The 18344-nt window shown below is 41.7% G+C and overlaps 1 protein-coding gene across 4 annotated transcripts in view; it reads right to left on the reverse strand.

Annotated features, from left to right (window-relative positions):
- The window catches only part of rgs12a (regulator of G protein signaling 12a), a 101330-nt gene that overhangs the window by 76700 nt on the left and 6286 nt on the right, over positions 1-18344 (reverse strand). For 2 of the 4 annotated variants that reach the window (XM_060934032.1, XM_060934022.1), the window contains exon 3: positions 15354-15455. In XM_060934032.1, the coding sequence (XP_060790015.1) occupies positions 15354-15455 (102 nt within the window). Of the gene's footprint in view, positions 1-485; positions 505-2374; positions 2520-15353; positions 15456-18344 lie in introns of those variants that run through there. The other 2 variants (XM_060934051.1, XM_060934060.1) reach the window with 2 other exon arrangements.

The following is an 18344-nucleotide window of genomic DNA, read 5'->3' on the forward strand; positions in this document are numbered from 1 at the left end:
CAACCACACTTTCAAAAGTTTTCTCTCCAGCTTTGTACTGAACCAGTGGTCTTTCTAACTGAAACCTGATGCTCATAATTACACATGGCAGAACCCTTTCTTGACAAAAATAACTCCCTTTGACGACGCATGAGCACTAAACCAACTGGTTTCAACATTTCAATGAAGTGTATGTATAAAAATAACAAGCTGTGCTGAGACTTTAGAATACAGAACAGATCTTCTCTGCAACATGGAAAGAGATTCTTCGGTTGCTTGCTCTATTCTCTACAGCTGATACAAACTACTTCAACTCTTGTAAACTCTTCTAAACATTAACTGAAGCATCTTTTTAGAACAGCTATTATAAGTACTGTAAATCCATCATGGCTGCTCTGACTGCAGAAGGAAGGCAATAAGTAGGTCTTCTGGGAAAAAAACGTCGCTAATAGCTTCCCGTTCTCCGGTTGCTGCAGTTCAAAGAGTAAAAACATGCAAATACTTACAAAGTGATAGCAGCACATCAACCAGCTATCACACTTGCATACAGAGAGGAAATTGCCATTGCTGTCTTAGAAATGTCCTCTTCAACTAGTGAAGGAATTACAGAAAAACAATAAATAAACTCCGGACAGCACATGAAATGAAAACCAGACTCTTTGTGCTACAATGCTGTATGCAACTGCTGATATTACATGTTAATTTTGGGTTTTTCAAAAATTGTGATTCTTTACTGTCCTGGATAGTTTAAGAGAGCTTAAGAGGTGAAACATTTCTGTTAAAATTATGAAATATCAGGGTGTCATGGCTCAGATGGCTAAGGCACCATACCATAAATCCGGGGACCCGGGTTCAATTCCGACCCGAGGTCATTTCCCGATCCCTCCCCGTCTCTTTCTCCTGCTCATTTCCTGTCTCTCTACACTGTCCTATCCAAAAAAAAAAATTATGAAATATGGACAGAAATGAAGAACGAAAAATAGACAATCCTGATATTATACATATTTGCACACGTTTGTATGATTTATTAATCTGTTTACAGTGGGGTCCAAAAGTCTGCTACGACATTGAAAATCTGGGACTTTTTTTATTTGAATTAGAAATTAAAGTTTTAGAATTTTTAAATATGTAAAACAAAGAAAGTAAATATTCAATATCTAGAATATTTTACATTCAGTATTCTGCACCAAGTCCCGATTTAAATGTAAGCAAATGTGTGATATTGAGCATGTTAACTGCTTTGTACAAAAGGTCGGATTGTCCTCCTGCCTAATCTCTTCTACTGCAGCATGTGTTCAGACGACACACCGATGGATTTGACCTAAAATGGATCAGAAGGTTTTGCACAAACTTGTGGAGTCTGTGCAAACTTGAGTGCACACTGTCATTAAAGCCAAAAAAAAAAGGGACAAACCCAATACTAAAAAACTCTGAAATTCATGTAAATGTTTCAAAAATTCTACTTTTCACTCAAGTTGTTATCAAAAATATAATTTGTATTAAATTATACATCTGATGATGTTATATATATCAGCGGAAATGGTCACACTGTTTGAATGGCCTTGCTTTTATATAATGACAGTAACCCATGAAGCCTTTATGTGCTGGTGAAATGAAGGTGATGAATTTTGAGTTTTTCATCTTTCATTCAAATACACACAAACATATATTCTCACTCTTCTTAAATCTCACTTTTTTAAGCCAGAGCTTCCTATCAAAATAACAGCTGGGCCTCATCAAGTCATTTTCGCTGATAGCTAGGTCACTCCTCACACAACATTATGCTCTAAGGTTACCATCTCGGAGCCAAGTGGAATACACCAGGAAGTCCAATCATCCAGAAGGCGACTGCTACTCTTCTGCTACTCTTCAATACTAGATAGTGTGTATTTCAAGTACAGAAAACATTCACTGTCAATCTAAATTTATGTAAGTAACAGGTCTAGGGAGTGAAGACACTGAAGGTCCTTAAACTTTTCTTTGGTTCATTGTATGTGAGAACAGACTGATGACTACTCAAACACCTTAGTCAAAACCCAAATACACGCCTGATTACTTTTCCCTCAAACTGTGATTGTTGTAGACAGTGAGGCGGATGGAAAATATAAATGCTGCCCATAGTGGTAGGTTACTCCACCATCTCATTACAGAGCAGATTCCATCCAGTTAAACAGCTCAGGAGTACAAATGTAGCATTTCAGTGGGTAGTAAAATCATATCAAGTAAACACATTTTACTAACTGTCTTATGCGGTAACATTCCAATATAAGGCAGCAAAAGTTCTTCAAAACACAGCACTGAAACTTTAATAGGAGATAATGATGCCAGAAAAGAACATTTCAAAAGGAACAGATGCACTAAGCAAAAAAAGAAGAAAAAAAGAAATAGTACTTACTGTTGGAGCATGGAGAGTTAAAGACGGCTCCATGTATGTGTGTGTCTCCTCAATGCTTCTTCAGACACCCAGCATAAATAAATACGTCCATTCGGCTACATGCTCAGAGAATGAAGCTGAAGTGGTTTTCCCTGCATCTAAAAACTCTTCCAACTCTCCCTCTCTCTCGCTCTACCTAATGCTCCCTCCCTCTTTCCATGCTCCCTTTTTCATTCTTTTCAGTCACTCGCTCTACTTCAGAGTACTTTCTCCTCCCACTGTAAGAAAAGCCTCTCTCCCTCAGGTCAGTGCAAAAGTGAATGCCACAATGATTTAAGAGGTAACTGGAGAAATGAGTTTGCCATCATACCCAAAAACACACTTGAATGTATGTATGTATGTATGTATGTATGTATGTATGTGAAATCCCCTATCAGCTTCACAGCACTTCTTTACCATGTACCTAAATGTGGCAAGTCACCAAACATAATTGCTCAGAACACCTTCAAGTAGAAAACAACAAGCCACTTCCAGATATCTCTGAAGCTTGTATCACTTGGAAAGTGCTCCAATTTCCCCAAAAGCCCTTATAATAACACACTAGTAGAAGTCAGTACTGGTCAACCCCTCCCATGCTTGATTATCTAGGGTGTGTTCCATTCTATGTTGCAGAGATATAATGTCTCCGGATTTTCAAGAGCATGAGAAGAAGTCAATGTCATATGTGATATCAAAAAGAAACAATACGACACCCTGAAAACACATAGTTAAGCACAGAGTCCTCATTTCTAAGAACCGGATCAAGGTTCTTGGTGAGTAAATGTTCATTCAGTCAGTTTTCCCTGCATTCAGCCCAGTGACCGAGAGGTCACATATTTTCCATTAGAGTGTTTTATTGTTTAATAGTATTTCAGGTGCAGAGATCCACCATATAAATAGATCATCATAAATATAGTTACAAGGTGTAATCTGTGGGACCAAGCAATCTTTGCAAGTAGTGTCCCCAGTGGCCAGTTCTTGTCAAATTGCAGAAATTAATTTACAGATTAGGACAAAGATGCAATATACCAAATTTCAGCATGATCAGGTTTATGGTTCCCAGGAAACAGTTATTTGAATCAAACCCCATCCTTTACAGATGACCAGAGCCCAAGAATCTATTCTTAAGCCTTCATCTTTCATGCATATCTGTGCAACCAATTATGAGTTACAAGCATTTGAGTAAACCAAGTTCTGCCAACTGTGATAATTATTGAGATTCAAAATTTGAGAATTGACACTAATTTTGTGAAAATATGCCAAAAATAGTAGTACACCTGTACATCATATTCTACAAGAAATGAGGAGAGCCCCTCAGTGGCCAGTGTGTATCCAATCCTACAACTAGTTCACGAAAATAGGTTTTGCATTTGAAGTAAGCAAGCTAAAATCCAAGTGGGTGGCATTAAATGGTTGTGACAGCGGGAGCATGGTCAAACGCCAGTTTGTGAATGGAGGACGAGGCTAGGGAAGGTGAGTGGCAAAAAAAAAAAAATTATACCTGTGTCAAATTAATGGTGTGTGTGTGTGTGTGTGTGTGTGTGAGAACAGTTTAAAGTTTTCAAATTGAAAAGCTCAAATAAAAACTACCCCAGAAGTAACTACCTGCCTGTCCCAGTGCTTCAGTGTCCCACCTCTCCTGACTGAGTGCTACACTGGTGCCGAAACCCAGGACTTTGAAGCAAACCACCGACATGGAGTCCTCTCCGTTTAAGGTGCTCATCCATGCCCTCGCCACCACCCAACAGAGCCAGCACCAGGTGCTGATTGCACTGCGCAATGAGCAGGAGCAGCACTTCAAAGTGTTGCTTGCAGGCCCAACAAAAGGATTGCCAGGCATTCTGCAACCTGCTCATGTCAGTGGGTACTCCAGCCGCAGCATCAGCAGTCTTCCCCCACGTCATGCTGATGAAGTTGGGGCCCCACGACGAGCAGGAGGCCTTCCTCGCTCTCTTCAAGCAAGCTGCCGAAGTGTGGGGGTGGCCGATTGAGTAGCAAGTGGTGCGCCTACTGCCACTCCTGACCAGTGAAGCACACCTTAACACACAGCAACTACCCCCAGACAGCAGGCTAGAGTATCCAGCCCTGAAGCGAGCCATACTATAGCACTTCGGCCGCATCCACGAGCAACATCATCAGCACTTCCGTGCGCTGACTCTAGAAGAGATTGGCTGGCCCTTCACGTTCAGCCAGCAGCTCCGGGATGCCAAGGGCATCATCGATAGCTGGAGCAATTCATTGTTCAGCTGCCAGGAGGAACAACAGAGTGGGTCCAGTGCCACTGCCCGGTTTCACTGGATAGTGCAATCACTCTGGCGGAGTACCATCTGGCAGCGGTTCCAGTGGCAAGTGGGCATCCTGCCTCTTCTCTCTCTCTCCATTCCCTTCCCTATCCCTGCACCACAGAAGCAGGAGTTGACTTCCCCACAGCCAGCTCGTCGAGCCCGTGGTCTCCCTCCTTTCCCTTGTGTTTCTGTGTCTCCTCCCCCACAGTCGAGTGATCCCTGTGCTACTGGTGCGGAGGTGAGGGCCAGGCCGGTGTGCTGGTACTGCAGGGAGCCTGGGTACTTCCGGGACCGGTGCCATGTGATGGAGGTGGGTGCAGTGGTCCGGATCCCTGATGTGCCAGAGACCGTCCTCAATCGAGCTGGAGTGTACCGCATACTGGGGAGTATTCAAGGGCGTACATATCACACATAGGTGCATTCAGGCTGTAATCAGACCTCCATTCACCAAAACTTGATGCACAGTGAGGCATTGGGTACAGCATGCTTGGTGAAGGTTCTGTGTGTGCATGGGGAAGTTCACGAGTACCCACTGCTGTCTGTCCAGATCCAATTTTGGGGGGAAATTCATAGTCTGGAGGCAGCGGTTAGTCCGCGCCTCACCCATGTACCAATTCTGGGAACAGATTGGCTGGGGTTTAAGTATTTAATGGAGTGAGTAGTGGTGGGTGGGGCCTGCAGTAATGCATCACAGGGGGATCCTAGCTGGGGAGGTTCTCAGAACCATCTACATCAGCTCTGTGACATAGTGATGCAGAGAGTGGGGAGCGCCCCGGCCCTCCTTTCTCTCTCAGAGATTCCCAAGAGGATTTCCCTTTCGAACAGGGATGGGATCAGATTCTGCGACACACTTTTGACCAAGTGAGAGTAGCTGATGGTCAAACCCTCCAGCCAAACATTGCACTCGCCTGCCTGTACTTTTCAATAATTAAAGATAGGCTGTATTGAGTGATGCAGGACACTCATGTAGGTATCATGCCGCCATCTTGTGTCAGAACTACAATTCCCAGGCAACTTCCGTGTGACCTACGTCACGCGTGGGCAGGATCACCTACGTCAGTCTGCCATGCACGCATAAATCCAAGCGGAAGCTCCGCCATGTTGTCTCTCGCGTCTGGCTTCCGATGAGTCGAGACGCATAAAGAGGCGCTCTCCATCAAAAAGACGTCTTTTTCTTTTTCGCCACGCGAGATCAAATTTCCGATGAACTTCAGTTCATGTCTTTGCACACCGAGTCCGGTGTCGAAACACCTGACATCGCGACTCCCCCTAGTGGCAAAAATCTCCCTCTATCCATCGACTCAGACACATACACCCATTTCACTGCTGGTGTAATGGCTGCGCTGTGGAACATGTTAGGCGTCGAGGCGAAATTCCATATCGCGTACCACCCTCAATTCTCTGGTCAGGCTGAACGAGCCATTCAAACCATTGTGAGCATGCTGTGAAACTATATCACAAACCATGGTAAAATTTGGGACGTGAAACTTCCCTTGGTGCTAAGGGCCATTTGGCCCACCCCTCATTGCGCCACTGAAGTCACCCCCTTTGGGATGATGACTGGGCGAGAGTCGGTTCTTCCCCCGCATCTCCTATACAAACCAGAGGCCATGAGCGTCGCGATTGCATACACCGCACATCAACATGTCGCCGACCTACGACGCCACCTACAGTCAACTTTTACAGGTGCCCAAAAGAATCTCGATTCGAGAGTAGGACACAAAGCCTACTACGCCCGAATCTCAGAGAAGTTCCTACCACCCTGGTCGAGACCTTTAGATCGTGGGAAAACCGTTCCCCGTCGCGTATCACATTAGGACATCTAGGCCTAATCAAACGCTTTCATATCGATTTCCATGGTAATCGAATCAAACCTTTTGAACAGTCCTCACTCCCAAAGGGGGTGGACGACAGCTAGGCCCATCATGTCCACCTAGCTTGTACGCATCACTCAACCATAAGCGTACACTAACATTCCCGGTCAGACTTCACCAACCCAATGAAGTAATAACCCTTCAGTATAACATGGTAGATAAAATACTAAAATCCGCTATTATTACTAGTGTGTATTCATCGCAAATACACCTGGCATATAGTCTTGGCAGTGCTATCCTCATTTTTTGTGAATCCACAAAACTTAGAGATGTGCAACTCCACTAAAGACATCCACTGGGTCTGCCCAGGCAACCCACACATAATACATGCCAAGCTAGATAAGATGGTCTGTGTCCCTGACAGCTTTAGCCGCAGTAGCGCATGCTCTCTGGCCAGACCACCCACTGCTATTACCAAACACAGAAGATTTCTAGAAGATTAGGTTTGCCAACCCAAACACTAACACTTCTTTCCTTCCTTCATTTCTTCTCTTTTCTTGTTTTTTTATGCATAAGAAATTGAACATTAAACATTGAACATGAAACATGTAATTTTTTTTTGATGTGGTTTTGATCTAGTTAGTTAGTGATTATATGCCCAAAATGCCCATAGTGATTGTATGCCCCAAATGCCTCTGTCTCCAACGTGTCTCCAACACGGCGATGATACGATACGGTGCTCTCAGTGCTACGACTCCGTCATACCCCTGAGACCAAAAGGGGGACTGTAGGTATCATGCCGCCATCTTGTGTCAGAACTACAATTCCCAGGCAACTTCCGTGTGACCTACGTCACGCATGGGCGGGATCACCTACGTCAGTCTGCCATGCACGCATAAATCCAAGTGGAAGCTCCACCATGTTGTCTCTCGCGTCTGGCTTCCGATGAGTCGAGACGCATAAAGAGGCGCTCTCCATCAAAAAGACGTCTTTTTCTTTCTTGCAAGATCCATCACTCAGCGCGATTTTCTTTCTTACCCTTGGCAAAGGTAAACTCTAGAGTCGCGCGATCTTTAAACTCAACCTGAGTTACAACCGGTTTACTTGCATTAGAAGTGACGTCACGACTCCAGCCCAGGCAGTTAAAAGTTAAGAAGCGATTGAATCCTTTTTAACTCAAAAGCGCTGTGCATCTGATTCTGATCAGAGACTTTTCCTCACGAACGCTGAGGTTCGGACCAAGAATCCTCTGCTTTCCACGGGAACCACCCAAGTGCTCCGCTGGACCAGAAAGTTTTCTACGCCTCCATCACGAGCGGCTCACGTGCTCCCACGGCGAGGCCTGAAACTACACCGGCGAATAGTTCTTCATATCTTGCTAAAGGCAGGATTAAGTAAGATTTTGGCATTTGGGCATAATTAAGATAGTCTTAGGAATTTGCTTTTATTGAAATAGTGTGAATTTAAACCCAGGTTTATTGTTACACTGTTGAACACGCAGCGTGTTGATTTATTTTGGTTCTATGTTCTCTCAATTGTTTAATAGATAGGCTGGCATGCTCCTTCTCTCTCTCTCTCTTATTCTGATTAACACTGATTTCCTTATCATACATTTTGACCTTATCAAGGTTTCAGTGAGTTTGGTAATGTTATGAGTGTGGAATCTTTGTTACTGAGAAAACACGTGCTCAACAGGCCTGACCAGGCCTGATACACTTTAGATAGCTTCCCTTTGCCTTTAGCTACCTCGTGCTCAGTAGGCCTCACCAGGCCTAACAAACACACAAGCTAGGCCATACACACACACACACACACACACACACACACACACACACACACACACACACACACACAAGCACACGTTAGCAACAGAGCTAATCCTTTGTTCTATTTAGATAACATTCTTTTGTTTTAGCTAGCAACAAGCTAGGCCTCCACCACGTGTAGTTAGCTACACGAGGCTAAACACATGGTCAAGTCCTTTACACACACACACACACACACACACACACACACAAGCGCACGTTAGCAACAGAGCTAATCCTTTGTTCTATTTAGATAACATTCTTTTGTTTTAGCTAGCAACAAGCTAGGCCTCCACCACATGTAGTTAGCTACACGAGGCTAAACACATGGTCAAGTCCTTCACACACACACACACACACACACACACACACACACACACCACTGCTTGTATATATTGATTTATTATTTTTATCTTTGTATAATAAATTCATTTATTAAACAAACTGTGTTTATTTGTGTGAACAATATATATGAAGTCCCCAATCTCCCTCGAATTCAAAAGGGTGCATATAAAAGTTATGTAATGTGGTAAGTGATCGTAATAATTTGGAAATATACCATAATTTAGCTGTTTGGTAATTTATTATTAAGCACCAGGATTAATGAAATGATTCACTAAATGATTCATTGAATGATTCACTAAATGATTCACTAAACGATTCACTGAATGATTCACTTCAAATGAGACTGATTCTATGGTATGATTCAATTCAAATGAGTCAAAGTAAACGATTCAATGGGATTGATTCGTTTCAATTATTAACCTTCAAATTTAATGAGACTGATCACTTAATATCAATAATTAACTGATTGCACCCACACTCAGATAAGCAAAAAAGTGACACAGTTGTTGGTTCCAAAGAGCCACAGGGAACTCGTATTCCATGTGGCTCATTATAACCCTATGGCAGGACACCTAGGGCAAGATAAAACACTGACCCAGCTCATGGTCTATTTCTATTGGCCAGGGATTCGTGGGGATGTCTGCAAGTGGTGTGCAAATTGACAAGACTGCAGCCTTTGCGACCTGTCTGAGGCCCAAGACCAAAAAGGGGGTGAGACAGTTCCTGGGGCTGGCTGGCTATTATCGTAGGTTTGTGCTTAACTATTCAGATGTCACCAGCCCACTGATTGATCTCACTAAAAAGGGGGCACCAGATCCGGTCCAGTGGACAGAGCTGTGCCAATGGGCTTTCACTCAGGCAAAGGCTACACTGTGTGGCCTTTTTTTACACTATTACACTCCCCTGACTTCTCGCTTCCCTTTATTTTGCAGATTGACGCATCAGACAGAAGGCAGGGAGCTGTTTTGTCCTAGATAGTGGAGGGAGAGGAGTGGCCAGTGCTGTACATTAGCTGCAAACTCTCAGGCCAAGTTTACATTAGACCTTATCAGTCTCGTTTTCTTCGCGGATGCACTGTCCGTTTACATTAAACCGCCTGGAAACGCCGGGAAACGGGAATCCGCCAGGGTCCACGTATTCAATCTAGATAGTGTCTGGTCCGGTGCTGTGTAAACATTGAGATACGCGGATACGCTGTGCTGAGCTCTAGCTGGCGTCGTCATTGGACAACGTCACTGTGACATCCACCTTCCTGATTCGCTGGCGTTGGTCATGTGATGCGACTGCTGAAAAACGGCGCGGACTTCTGCCTTGTATCACCTTTCATTAAAAAGTATTTGCAGTATGAAAATACTGCAAATACTGATGCAAATACTGCCCATTGTGTAGTTATGATTGTCTTTAGGCTTGCCATCCTTCCACTTGCAAGTGGTAAGTGATATGCACTGAGATCACACACACACAGCGGCTCAGTCCTGAATCAGTGCTCGTGCGCTATACTCGCGTGCTCTGTGAGCTGCGCAGGGCTGGAGTGCGCACCCTCCAGAGGGCACTCGCTGTTCAGGGCGGAGTGATTTGGAGCGCAGGATGCCTGCGGAGCCGAGCGTATCCGTGTATTGGTGTTGCTGTGTGCACGCGAATCGTGTATTGGTGTTGCTGTGTGCACACTAATCGTTTTAAAAACGTTAATCTGATGATCCGCTGATATGGTCTAATGTAAACCCCACCTCAATGTGAGAGACTAAGTACAGCACCATTGAAAAGGAGTGTCTGGCCATCAAGTGGATGGTCCTCACCCTCCAGTACTACCTGCTGGGGCGCTCTTTCATCCTCTGTTCAGACCACGCCCTGCTCCAGTGGCTCTACTGCATGAAGGATGCCAACACGTAGATCACCCATTGGTATCTAGGTCTGCAGCCCTTTAAGTTTGAGGTGGTCCACAGGTTGGGGGCGCAGATGGTGGTGATGGATTACCTCTCTCGCTGGGGGGAGTCAGCTGCAGGCCGGACGACTCCCTGGAGGCCTGAGTTGGACAGTGTGGGTATGTGGCAGTGGGGGCGTGGTTGAGTGCCAGTCTGTGAATGGAGAGCAAGGTCGGGGAAGGGGAGTGGCAAAACAATCACACCTGTGCCAAATTAATGGTGCATGCATGCGTGCGTATATATATATATATATATATATATATATATATATATATATATATATATATAAAATATATATATATATATATATTATATAAAATATATATATATATATATATATATATATATATATATATATATATATATATATATATATATATATACACATACATACATACATACACACACACACCATTAATTTGACACAGGTGTGATTGTTTTGCCACTCCCCTTCCCCAGCCTTGCTCTCCATTTTATATACATCTTGCAGTGACAACTGGGGAGAGAGGAAGCAGAGAGGGAGAGAACTTCCCAGCATTCCATGTTTGAGTGTATGTGCATGAGAACAATTTAAGTTTTCAAGTTGAAAAACTCAAATAAAAACTACCCCAAAGTAACTACCCACCTGTCTCAGTGCTTTAGTGTCCCACCTCTCCTGACTGAGTGCTTCAATGGTCCAAATTGCTAACTGGTTCGCAATTAGGCAAACAAGCAGAGGAAAAACAATTTTATCTAGTAAAACTCACGGTTCTCAACATATGGGACAAAATATTAATCAGTGTACACTACAGCTGCACCATCAGACCAGTGCGCCCACTGTTTTCCTAAGTAATGGGAAGAAGTCTGAAAGTTCTTGTCAAATTTCAAGTTTCTACACCTTTCTACAACAGTATTTGAACGTCATTGTAATTCCAAAAGGCTTCCATATTGTGCTTGGTCTCCTAATAACTATTACAAAGTAAAGCCAAGGATAAATATTAAATGATGGAATTGTTTCTGGAAATAAAATATTATCAGGCTTCTGTTTTATTAAAACAATTCACTGCAATCATGATGTTATTTACTCAAAGTGGATAAATGTGATTATTAAACTTATTTAAGTCATTGTTTTTGCCACTTCAGTTTAGCATGAAATTGCAGAGTAAACTGGTGAAATAAGTTGGACAGCCATTGAGCTTGATCTTATCTAGCAGTGCAATAAATACCATGCTTCCATAGCACATTTTCCATCCCAGTTTGAAAAGTCTCTTTTAGTCTCTTTCTCTTTCCTGAAACTGCTTTTTCTCCTGGTGAACACCAGTATGATGTTCTCATAACCACACTTTCCAGCTCGCCTGACCACTAGAAGGGCATTAGGTCCATGAAACAGCCATCTCCCATTCCAGGAAAAGTCTTACTGCTCTCAGATTTCACACTTGGAGAAATGACAAAAGCTTTTCCACTTTAAACCTCAAGCATTTGGCCATTTCATGAAATCTGCTCAGAAAAATACACAGAAGTATGACCTAGAAAGAATTAATATAGCAAATCAAGATTTGAAAACAGTGTTCCAATTTTGTAGAGAACTTGGGTACCAAACTGTATGCAAGCCTACTTAGATGTCCCGGCCAAAAACAGCTTGATTTATTAAGGTCAGAAAGCCAGTAGCCACATACCTACACACATCTATAACTATCTCATCTCATTCTCTCTAGCCGCTTATCCTGTTCTACAGGGTCACAGGCAAGCTGGAGCCTATCCCAGCTGAGTACGGGCGAAAGGCGGGGTACACCCTAGACAAGTCGCCAGGTCATCACAGGGCCGACACATAGACACAGACAACCATTCACACTCACATTCACACCTACGGTCAAGTTAGAGTCACCAGTTAACCTAACCTGCATATCTTTGGACTGTGGGGGAAACCGGAGCACCCGGAGGAAACCCACGCAGACACGGGGAAAACATGCAAACTCCACACAGAAAGGCCCCCACTGGCCGCTGGGCTCGAACCCAGGACCTTCTTGCTGTGAGGTGACAGCGCTAACCACTACACCACCGTGCCGCCCATCTATAAGTATATGCACTTCAATTAAAAAAAAAAAAAACTCAAAATCTTGTAATGCATACAGTGGGGTCCAAAAGTCTGAGACCACAAGTGAAAATCTGGGACTTTTTCCATTTAAAACTGGAAATAAATAAAGTTTTGTTCAGTAAAAAATAGCAAATGTTCAATATCTTGAATACTTAGCTTTCAAGGTTCTGCACTATTTCTAGCACGTGTTCAGAGGACACTCTGTCAGATTTGGTCTAAAATGAATCTGAAGATTTTGCACAAACTTTTAAAGTCCATGCTAGCCCAATTAAAGCAAAAAGGGGGCATACCAAATATTTAGAAACTCTGAAATTTATGCAAATATCTCAAAGATTCTACTTTTCATTCAAGTTGCTATCAGTACTATAATCTCAGCTCATTATCTCTAGCCGCTTTATCCTGTTCTACAGGGCTGCAGGCAAGCTGGAGCCTATCCCAGCTGACTACAGGCGAAAGGCGGGGTACACCCTGGACAAGTCGCCAGGTCATCACAGGGCTGAGTACTATAATTTATAATGAAAATTGCTGTATTGAATTATAACAAACTGTAAAATAGAAGTATTTTCACTAGTGGACTCAGATTTTTGGACAAAAGGATAAATTCACTGGCTGACCAAGAAAAAAAAAAAAGGTCACACACTAATATTTCGTTGGACTGCCTTTAACTTTGATTATGGCACACATTGCCATGGCATTGTTTCAACAACCTTATGCAACATCACAACATTTATTTCCATCCAGAGTTTCATTAATTTTTCTTTGAGCTTTTACCTTAATGATGGCAGAGTCGAACCACTCTATAACGTCTTCTCCAGCACATCCCAAAAACTTTCACTCAGGACTCTGTGGTGTCCAATTCATATATGAAAATGATTCCTCATGCTCCCTGAACCACTCCTTCACCATTTGAGCCCTAATTTTAGGCCTGTGCCATCAGGGAAGAAAAAATCCATTGATGTGATAACCTGGTCATTCAGTACGTTCAGGTCGTCAGCTGACTTCATTTTATTGCCCCATAACATTGCAGAGTCTCGACCTGACCAACTGAAGTAACCCCACATCATAACACTGCCTCCAGAGGCTTGTACAGTGGCCACTATGCATGATGGATGCATTGCTTCATGTGTTTCCCTTCATACCCTGACACACCCATCACTCAGGAACAGGGTAAATCTGGACTTATCAAACCAATGACCTTTTTCGATCGCTCAAGAGTCCAATCTTTATGCTCCCTAGCAAACTGAAGCCTTTTCTTCCGATCAGCCTCACTAACAAGTGGTTTTCTTATGGCCACACAAGTTGTTCAGTCCCAATCCTGTGAGTTCTCGTTGCATTGTGCATGTGGAAATGCTCTTATTGTCCACTATTAAACACAGCCATGAGTTCTACTGTTGATTTACTTTACAATTTGACTTCACCAAGCATTTACACAATCTCTGATCACACTCCGTCAAGATGACCACATTGCTTCCATGATGTTGATGGTTCACTACTATCCTTCCAGGTTTTAATAATGCATTGGACAGTTTTGAACCCAATTCCAATAATTTCAACAATCTCCTTAGTTGTTTTCTTGTTCTTGATGCAGGCCAATAATTTGACCTTCTGAAACACAGTAACATCTTTTCCAGAACCACAAGATACATCTTCTGACATGTTTGTTTAAGAAATGAGAAGCTACTCACTGCATCAGTTCAGGTTAAAAGAATTGCTGCCAGCTGAAACACATTAATCACTGCAGTAATTATCCAATCAAAGTCTCTTATGTATTTACTTATTTAAATCCAAATAGCGACTTTTTTTTTGGCCAAGCAGTGTATAAGCTCATATTTTTCATGTCTGCTCTCTCACTTTGTCTCATTTTTAGTACATATCTATCTGAAAGAGACTTTTGTTCATAATTATTATTATGGTTTTCTTTAAAGCCAGTGACATACTGAGGCACGAGTCATAAACCAGAGGTTTGTTTAGCAGTTTTGTGTCTTTTTTTAAACTCAAAACTGCTCACACTCAGCAGTGTTTTATACCTGACATCACTGTCTGAGAAGCTGCAGAAACTGAATTGTTTGTGTCTTGTGAGTGAGGATTCTAATGATATCACATTGGTGATGTGGAGTGCCATGTATGAAATATAACAGTATTTGGTCTTCATCTATGGAACAATAAAAACACACACGCGTGCGTGCACGCACACACACACACACACACGTCCTCCAACCCTGTGACTATGATCCAAAGACCACAGACAAAACACCCTGTCATGTTTTCACATCATGCAAGGATATGAAGCATGTAGAGAAAACCCGAGCTGCACTGCTGAAGATAACTTGGAAAATAAAGCAGAGTCACTTGTCTAATAACATCAGCTTCTGTGTAGGCTGTAAAAAAACATTGTTGAGTTTTTCTACAGATATTAGTGCACCGACAGTATGGGAATGTTAGGAGTCTAGAACAGCCTGTTGTGGTCATCACTTCAGCACAAAGCCATAGGCCTATAGTCTGAGTGCCTGGGATTATAGATCTTCTACACAAAATAGCAAAGGGACGACTGCATATAATGTGATAAATATAAAACAACTTTTAGGCCCTGAAGTTCCACATGAAAACCAAAAGAAACAGCAAAGAAGCAAGTCATAAAGATTACAATACAAAATAAGAAGAAATTTTTCTGTCGACAGGAACCATTTCATTTTGCCTTTTCAAAGAAAAAGCCCACCTCAAGGTCATCAAGCGAACGAGCCAGACTGAGTCGGTTGGTGCGAGCTGAAGGTTGTCGAACAGATGTGCGTCCTCTAGCGAGACCCCAAAATCTGTAGCCCTGAGAAGAGAAAAACAATATGATATTTTTGTACTATTAATTTTGTTATATTGTTATTTATCATGCTTTATTAATAATAACTTCACACAAAAACAGTGTCAATTAAGTAAAAATCTTATTTCAACTGTATTCATTCTGTATGCATGTTTAAGAAAAATCTAAGAAGCAAAATTAAGCAAAAAAAAAAAAAAAGCCACCTTCTGTTTCTGGACATCTGTGTTTTATCACTGCTGCAGATGTTTTATCACATTTACAGACCTTTTCCCCATTTTGTAACAATTTATTAACCTGAACATATAATACAAAAGTAGTTACTGACCACTTTCATTACAAGATTCAGCCTTTCATGTTCACTTTTAAATACACTTGTAAATCAAGTCGGACCAATTTACAACAGACCACAAGAAAGAAAAGTGGCTGTATGTTGAGAAGAGAAAAATCAAAGAAAAGCACCTTATTGAGTTTATGTTCATTATTTATGGTCTGGCTGTTTTTATAAGAGATAGCAACAGTATACATATGTACTACATGCTACAAGTCTGATAGGTTTTTGAAAGTGTTTGTTTTAATGTACAACCCCAATTCCAAAAAAGTTGGGACAAAGTACAAATTGTAAATAAAAACGGAATGGAATAATTTACAAATCTCAAAAACTGGTTTTGTATTCACAATAGAACATAGACAACATATCAAATGTCAAAAGTGAGACATTTTGAAATTTCATGCCAAATATTGGCTCATTTGAAATTTCATGACAGCAACACATCTCAAAAAAGTTGGGACAGGGGCAATAAGAGGCTGGAAAAGTTAAAGGTACAAAAAAGGAACAGCTGGAGGACCAAATTGCAACTCATTAGGTCAATTGGCAATAGGTCATTAACATGACTGGGTATAAAAAGAACATCTTGGAGTGGCAGCGGCTCTCAGAAGTAAAGATGGGAAGAGGATCACCAATCCCCCTAATTCTGCGCCGACAAATAGTGGAGCAATATCAGAAAGGAGTTCGACAGTGTAAAATTACAAAAAGAGTTTGAACATATCATCATCTACAGTGCATAATATCATCAAAAGATTCAGAGAATCTGGAAGAATCTCTGTGCGTAAGGGTCAAGGCCAGAAAACCATACTGGGTGCCCGTGATCTTCGGGCCCTTAGACGGCACTGCATCACATACAGGCATGCTTCTGTATTGGAAATCACAAAATGGGCTCAGGAATATTTCCAGAGAACATTATCTGTGAACACAATTCACCGTGCCATCCGCCGTTGCCAGCTAAAACTCTATAGTTCAAAGAAGAAGCCGTATCTAAACATGATTCAGAAGCACAGACGTCTTCTCTGGGCCAAGGCTCATTTAAAATGGACTGTGGCAAAGTGGAAAACTGTTCTGTGGTCAGACGAATCAAAATTTGAAGTTCTTTATGGAAATCAGAGACGCCGTGTCATTCGGACTAAAGAGGAGAAGGACAACCTAAGTTGTTATCAGCGCTCAGTTCAGAAGCCTGCATCTCTGATGATATGGGGTTGCATTAGTGCGTGTGGCATGGGCAGCTTACACATCTGGAAAGACACCATCAGTGCTGAAAGGTATATCCAGGTTCTAGAGCAACATATGCTCCCATCCAGACGACGTCTCTTTCAGGGAAGACCTTGCATTTTCCAACATGACAATGCCAAACCACATACTGCATCAATTACAGCATCATGGCTGCGTAGAAGAAGGGTCCGGGTACTGAACTGGCCAGGCTGCAGTCCAGATCTTTCACCCATAGAAAACATTTGGCGCATCATAAAACGGAAGATACGACAAAAAAGACCTAAGACAGTTGAGCAACTAGAATCCTACATTAGACAAGAATGGGTTAACATTCCTATCCCTAAACTTGAGCAACTTGTCTCCTCAGTCCCCAGACGTTTACAGACTGTTGTAAAGAGAAAAGGGGATGTCTCACAGTGGTAAACATGGCCTTGTCCCAACTTTTTTGAGATGTGTTGTTGTCATGAAATGTAAAATCACCTAATTTTTCTCTTTAAATGATACATTTTCTCAGTTTAAACATTTGATATGTCATCTATGTTCTATTCTGAATAAAATATGGAATTTTGAAACTTCCACATCATTGCATTCCGTTTTTATTTACAATTTGTACTTTGTCCCAACTTTTTTGGAATCGGGGTTCTATAATATTTTTGTCTCATTTGTTTAACTGGGTTCTCTTTATCTACTTTTAGAACTTGCGTGAAAATCTGATGATGTTTTTGGTCATATTTATGCAGAAATATAGAAAATTCTAAAGGGTTCACAAACTTTCAAGCACCACTGTATGTTGAGAAGAGAAAAATCAAAGAAAAGCACCTTATTGAGTTTATGTTCATTATTTATGGTCTGGCTGTTTTTATAAGAGATAGCAACAGCATACATATGTACTACATGCTACAAGTCCGATAGGTTTTTTAAAGTATTTGTTTTAATGTAATAATCATTTACTTTTCAGTTCATATTCAATTATGCATGCATCCCAAAAAGCATGCAACAAAAAACAAGAACTGAAAATGACACAAAGGCTTGTGAAGCACTGCAACAAATCAATATCTATAGTTTGCATGTCAAGAAAAGCATTGCTTTAATTGAATTTATGTTCATTTCCAACATTTACTCCATAGCAAATGTGCTATTGCCTAATATAACACATATGGTCATTAAAACTCAGTGATAAAAGCTTAGCTTCTGTATAGTTATGTCAGACATTTCATCTTTATTGAAATCATGAAACATGTTAAGGATTTCCATAAGGAATAATTATGAACTCTCTCTATCCCAGTACTTTTAGAGGCAATCGCCAATTTCACACTGCAAACACTTAATTCGATAGGCTTCTACAAACAATA

This window comes from Neoarius graeffei, chromosome 1 (assembly GCF_027579695.1).
Source record: "Neoarius graeffei isolate fNeoGra1 chromosome 1, fNeoGra1.pri, whole genome shotgun sequence".
In the NCBI taxonomy this organism is placed as follows: domain Eukaryota; kingdom Metazoa; phylum Chordata; class Actinopteri; order Siluriformes; family Ariidae; genus Neoarius; species Neoarius graeffei.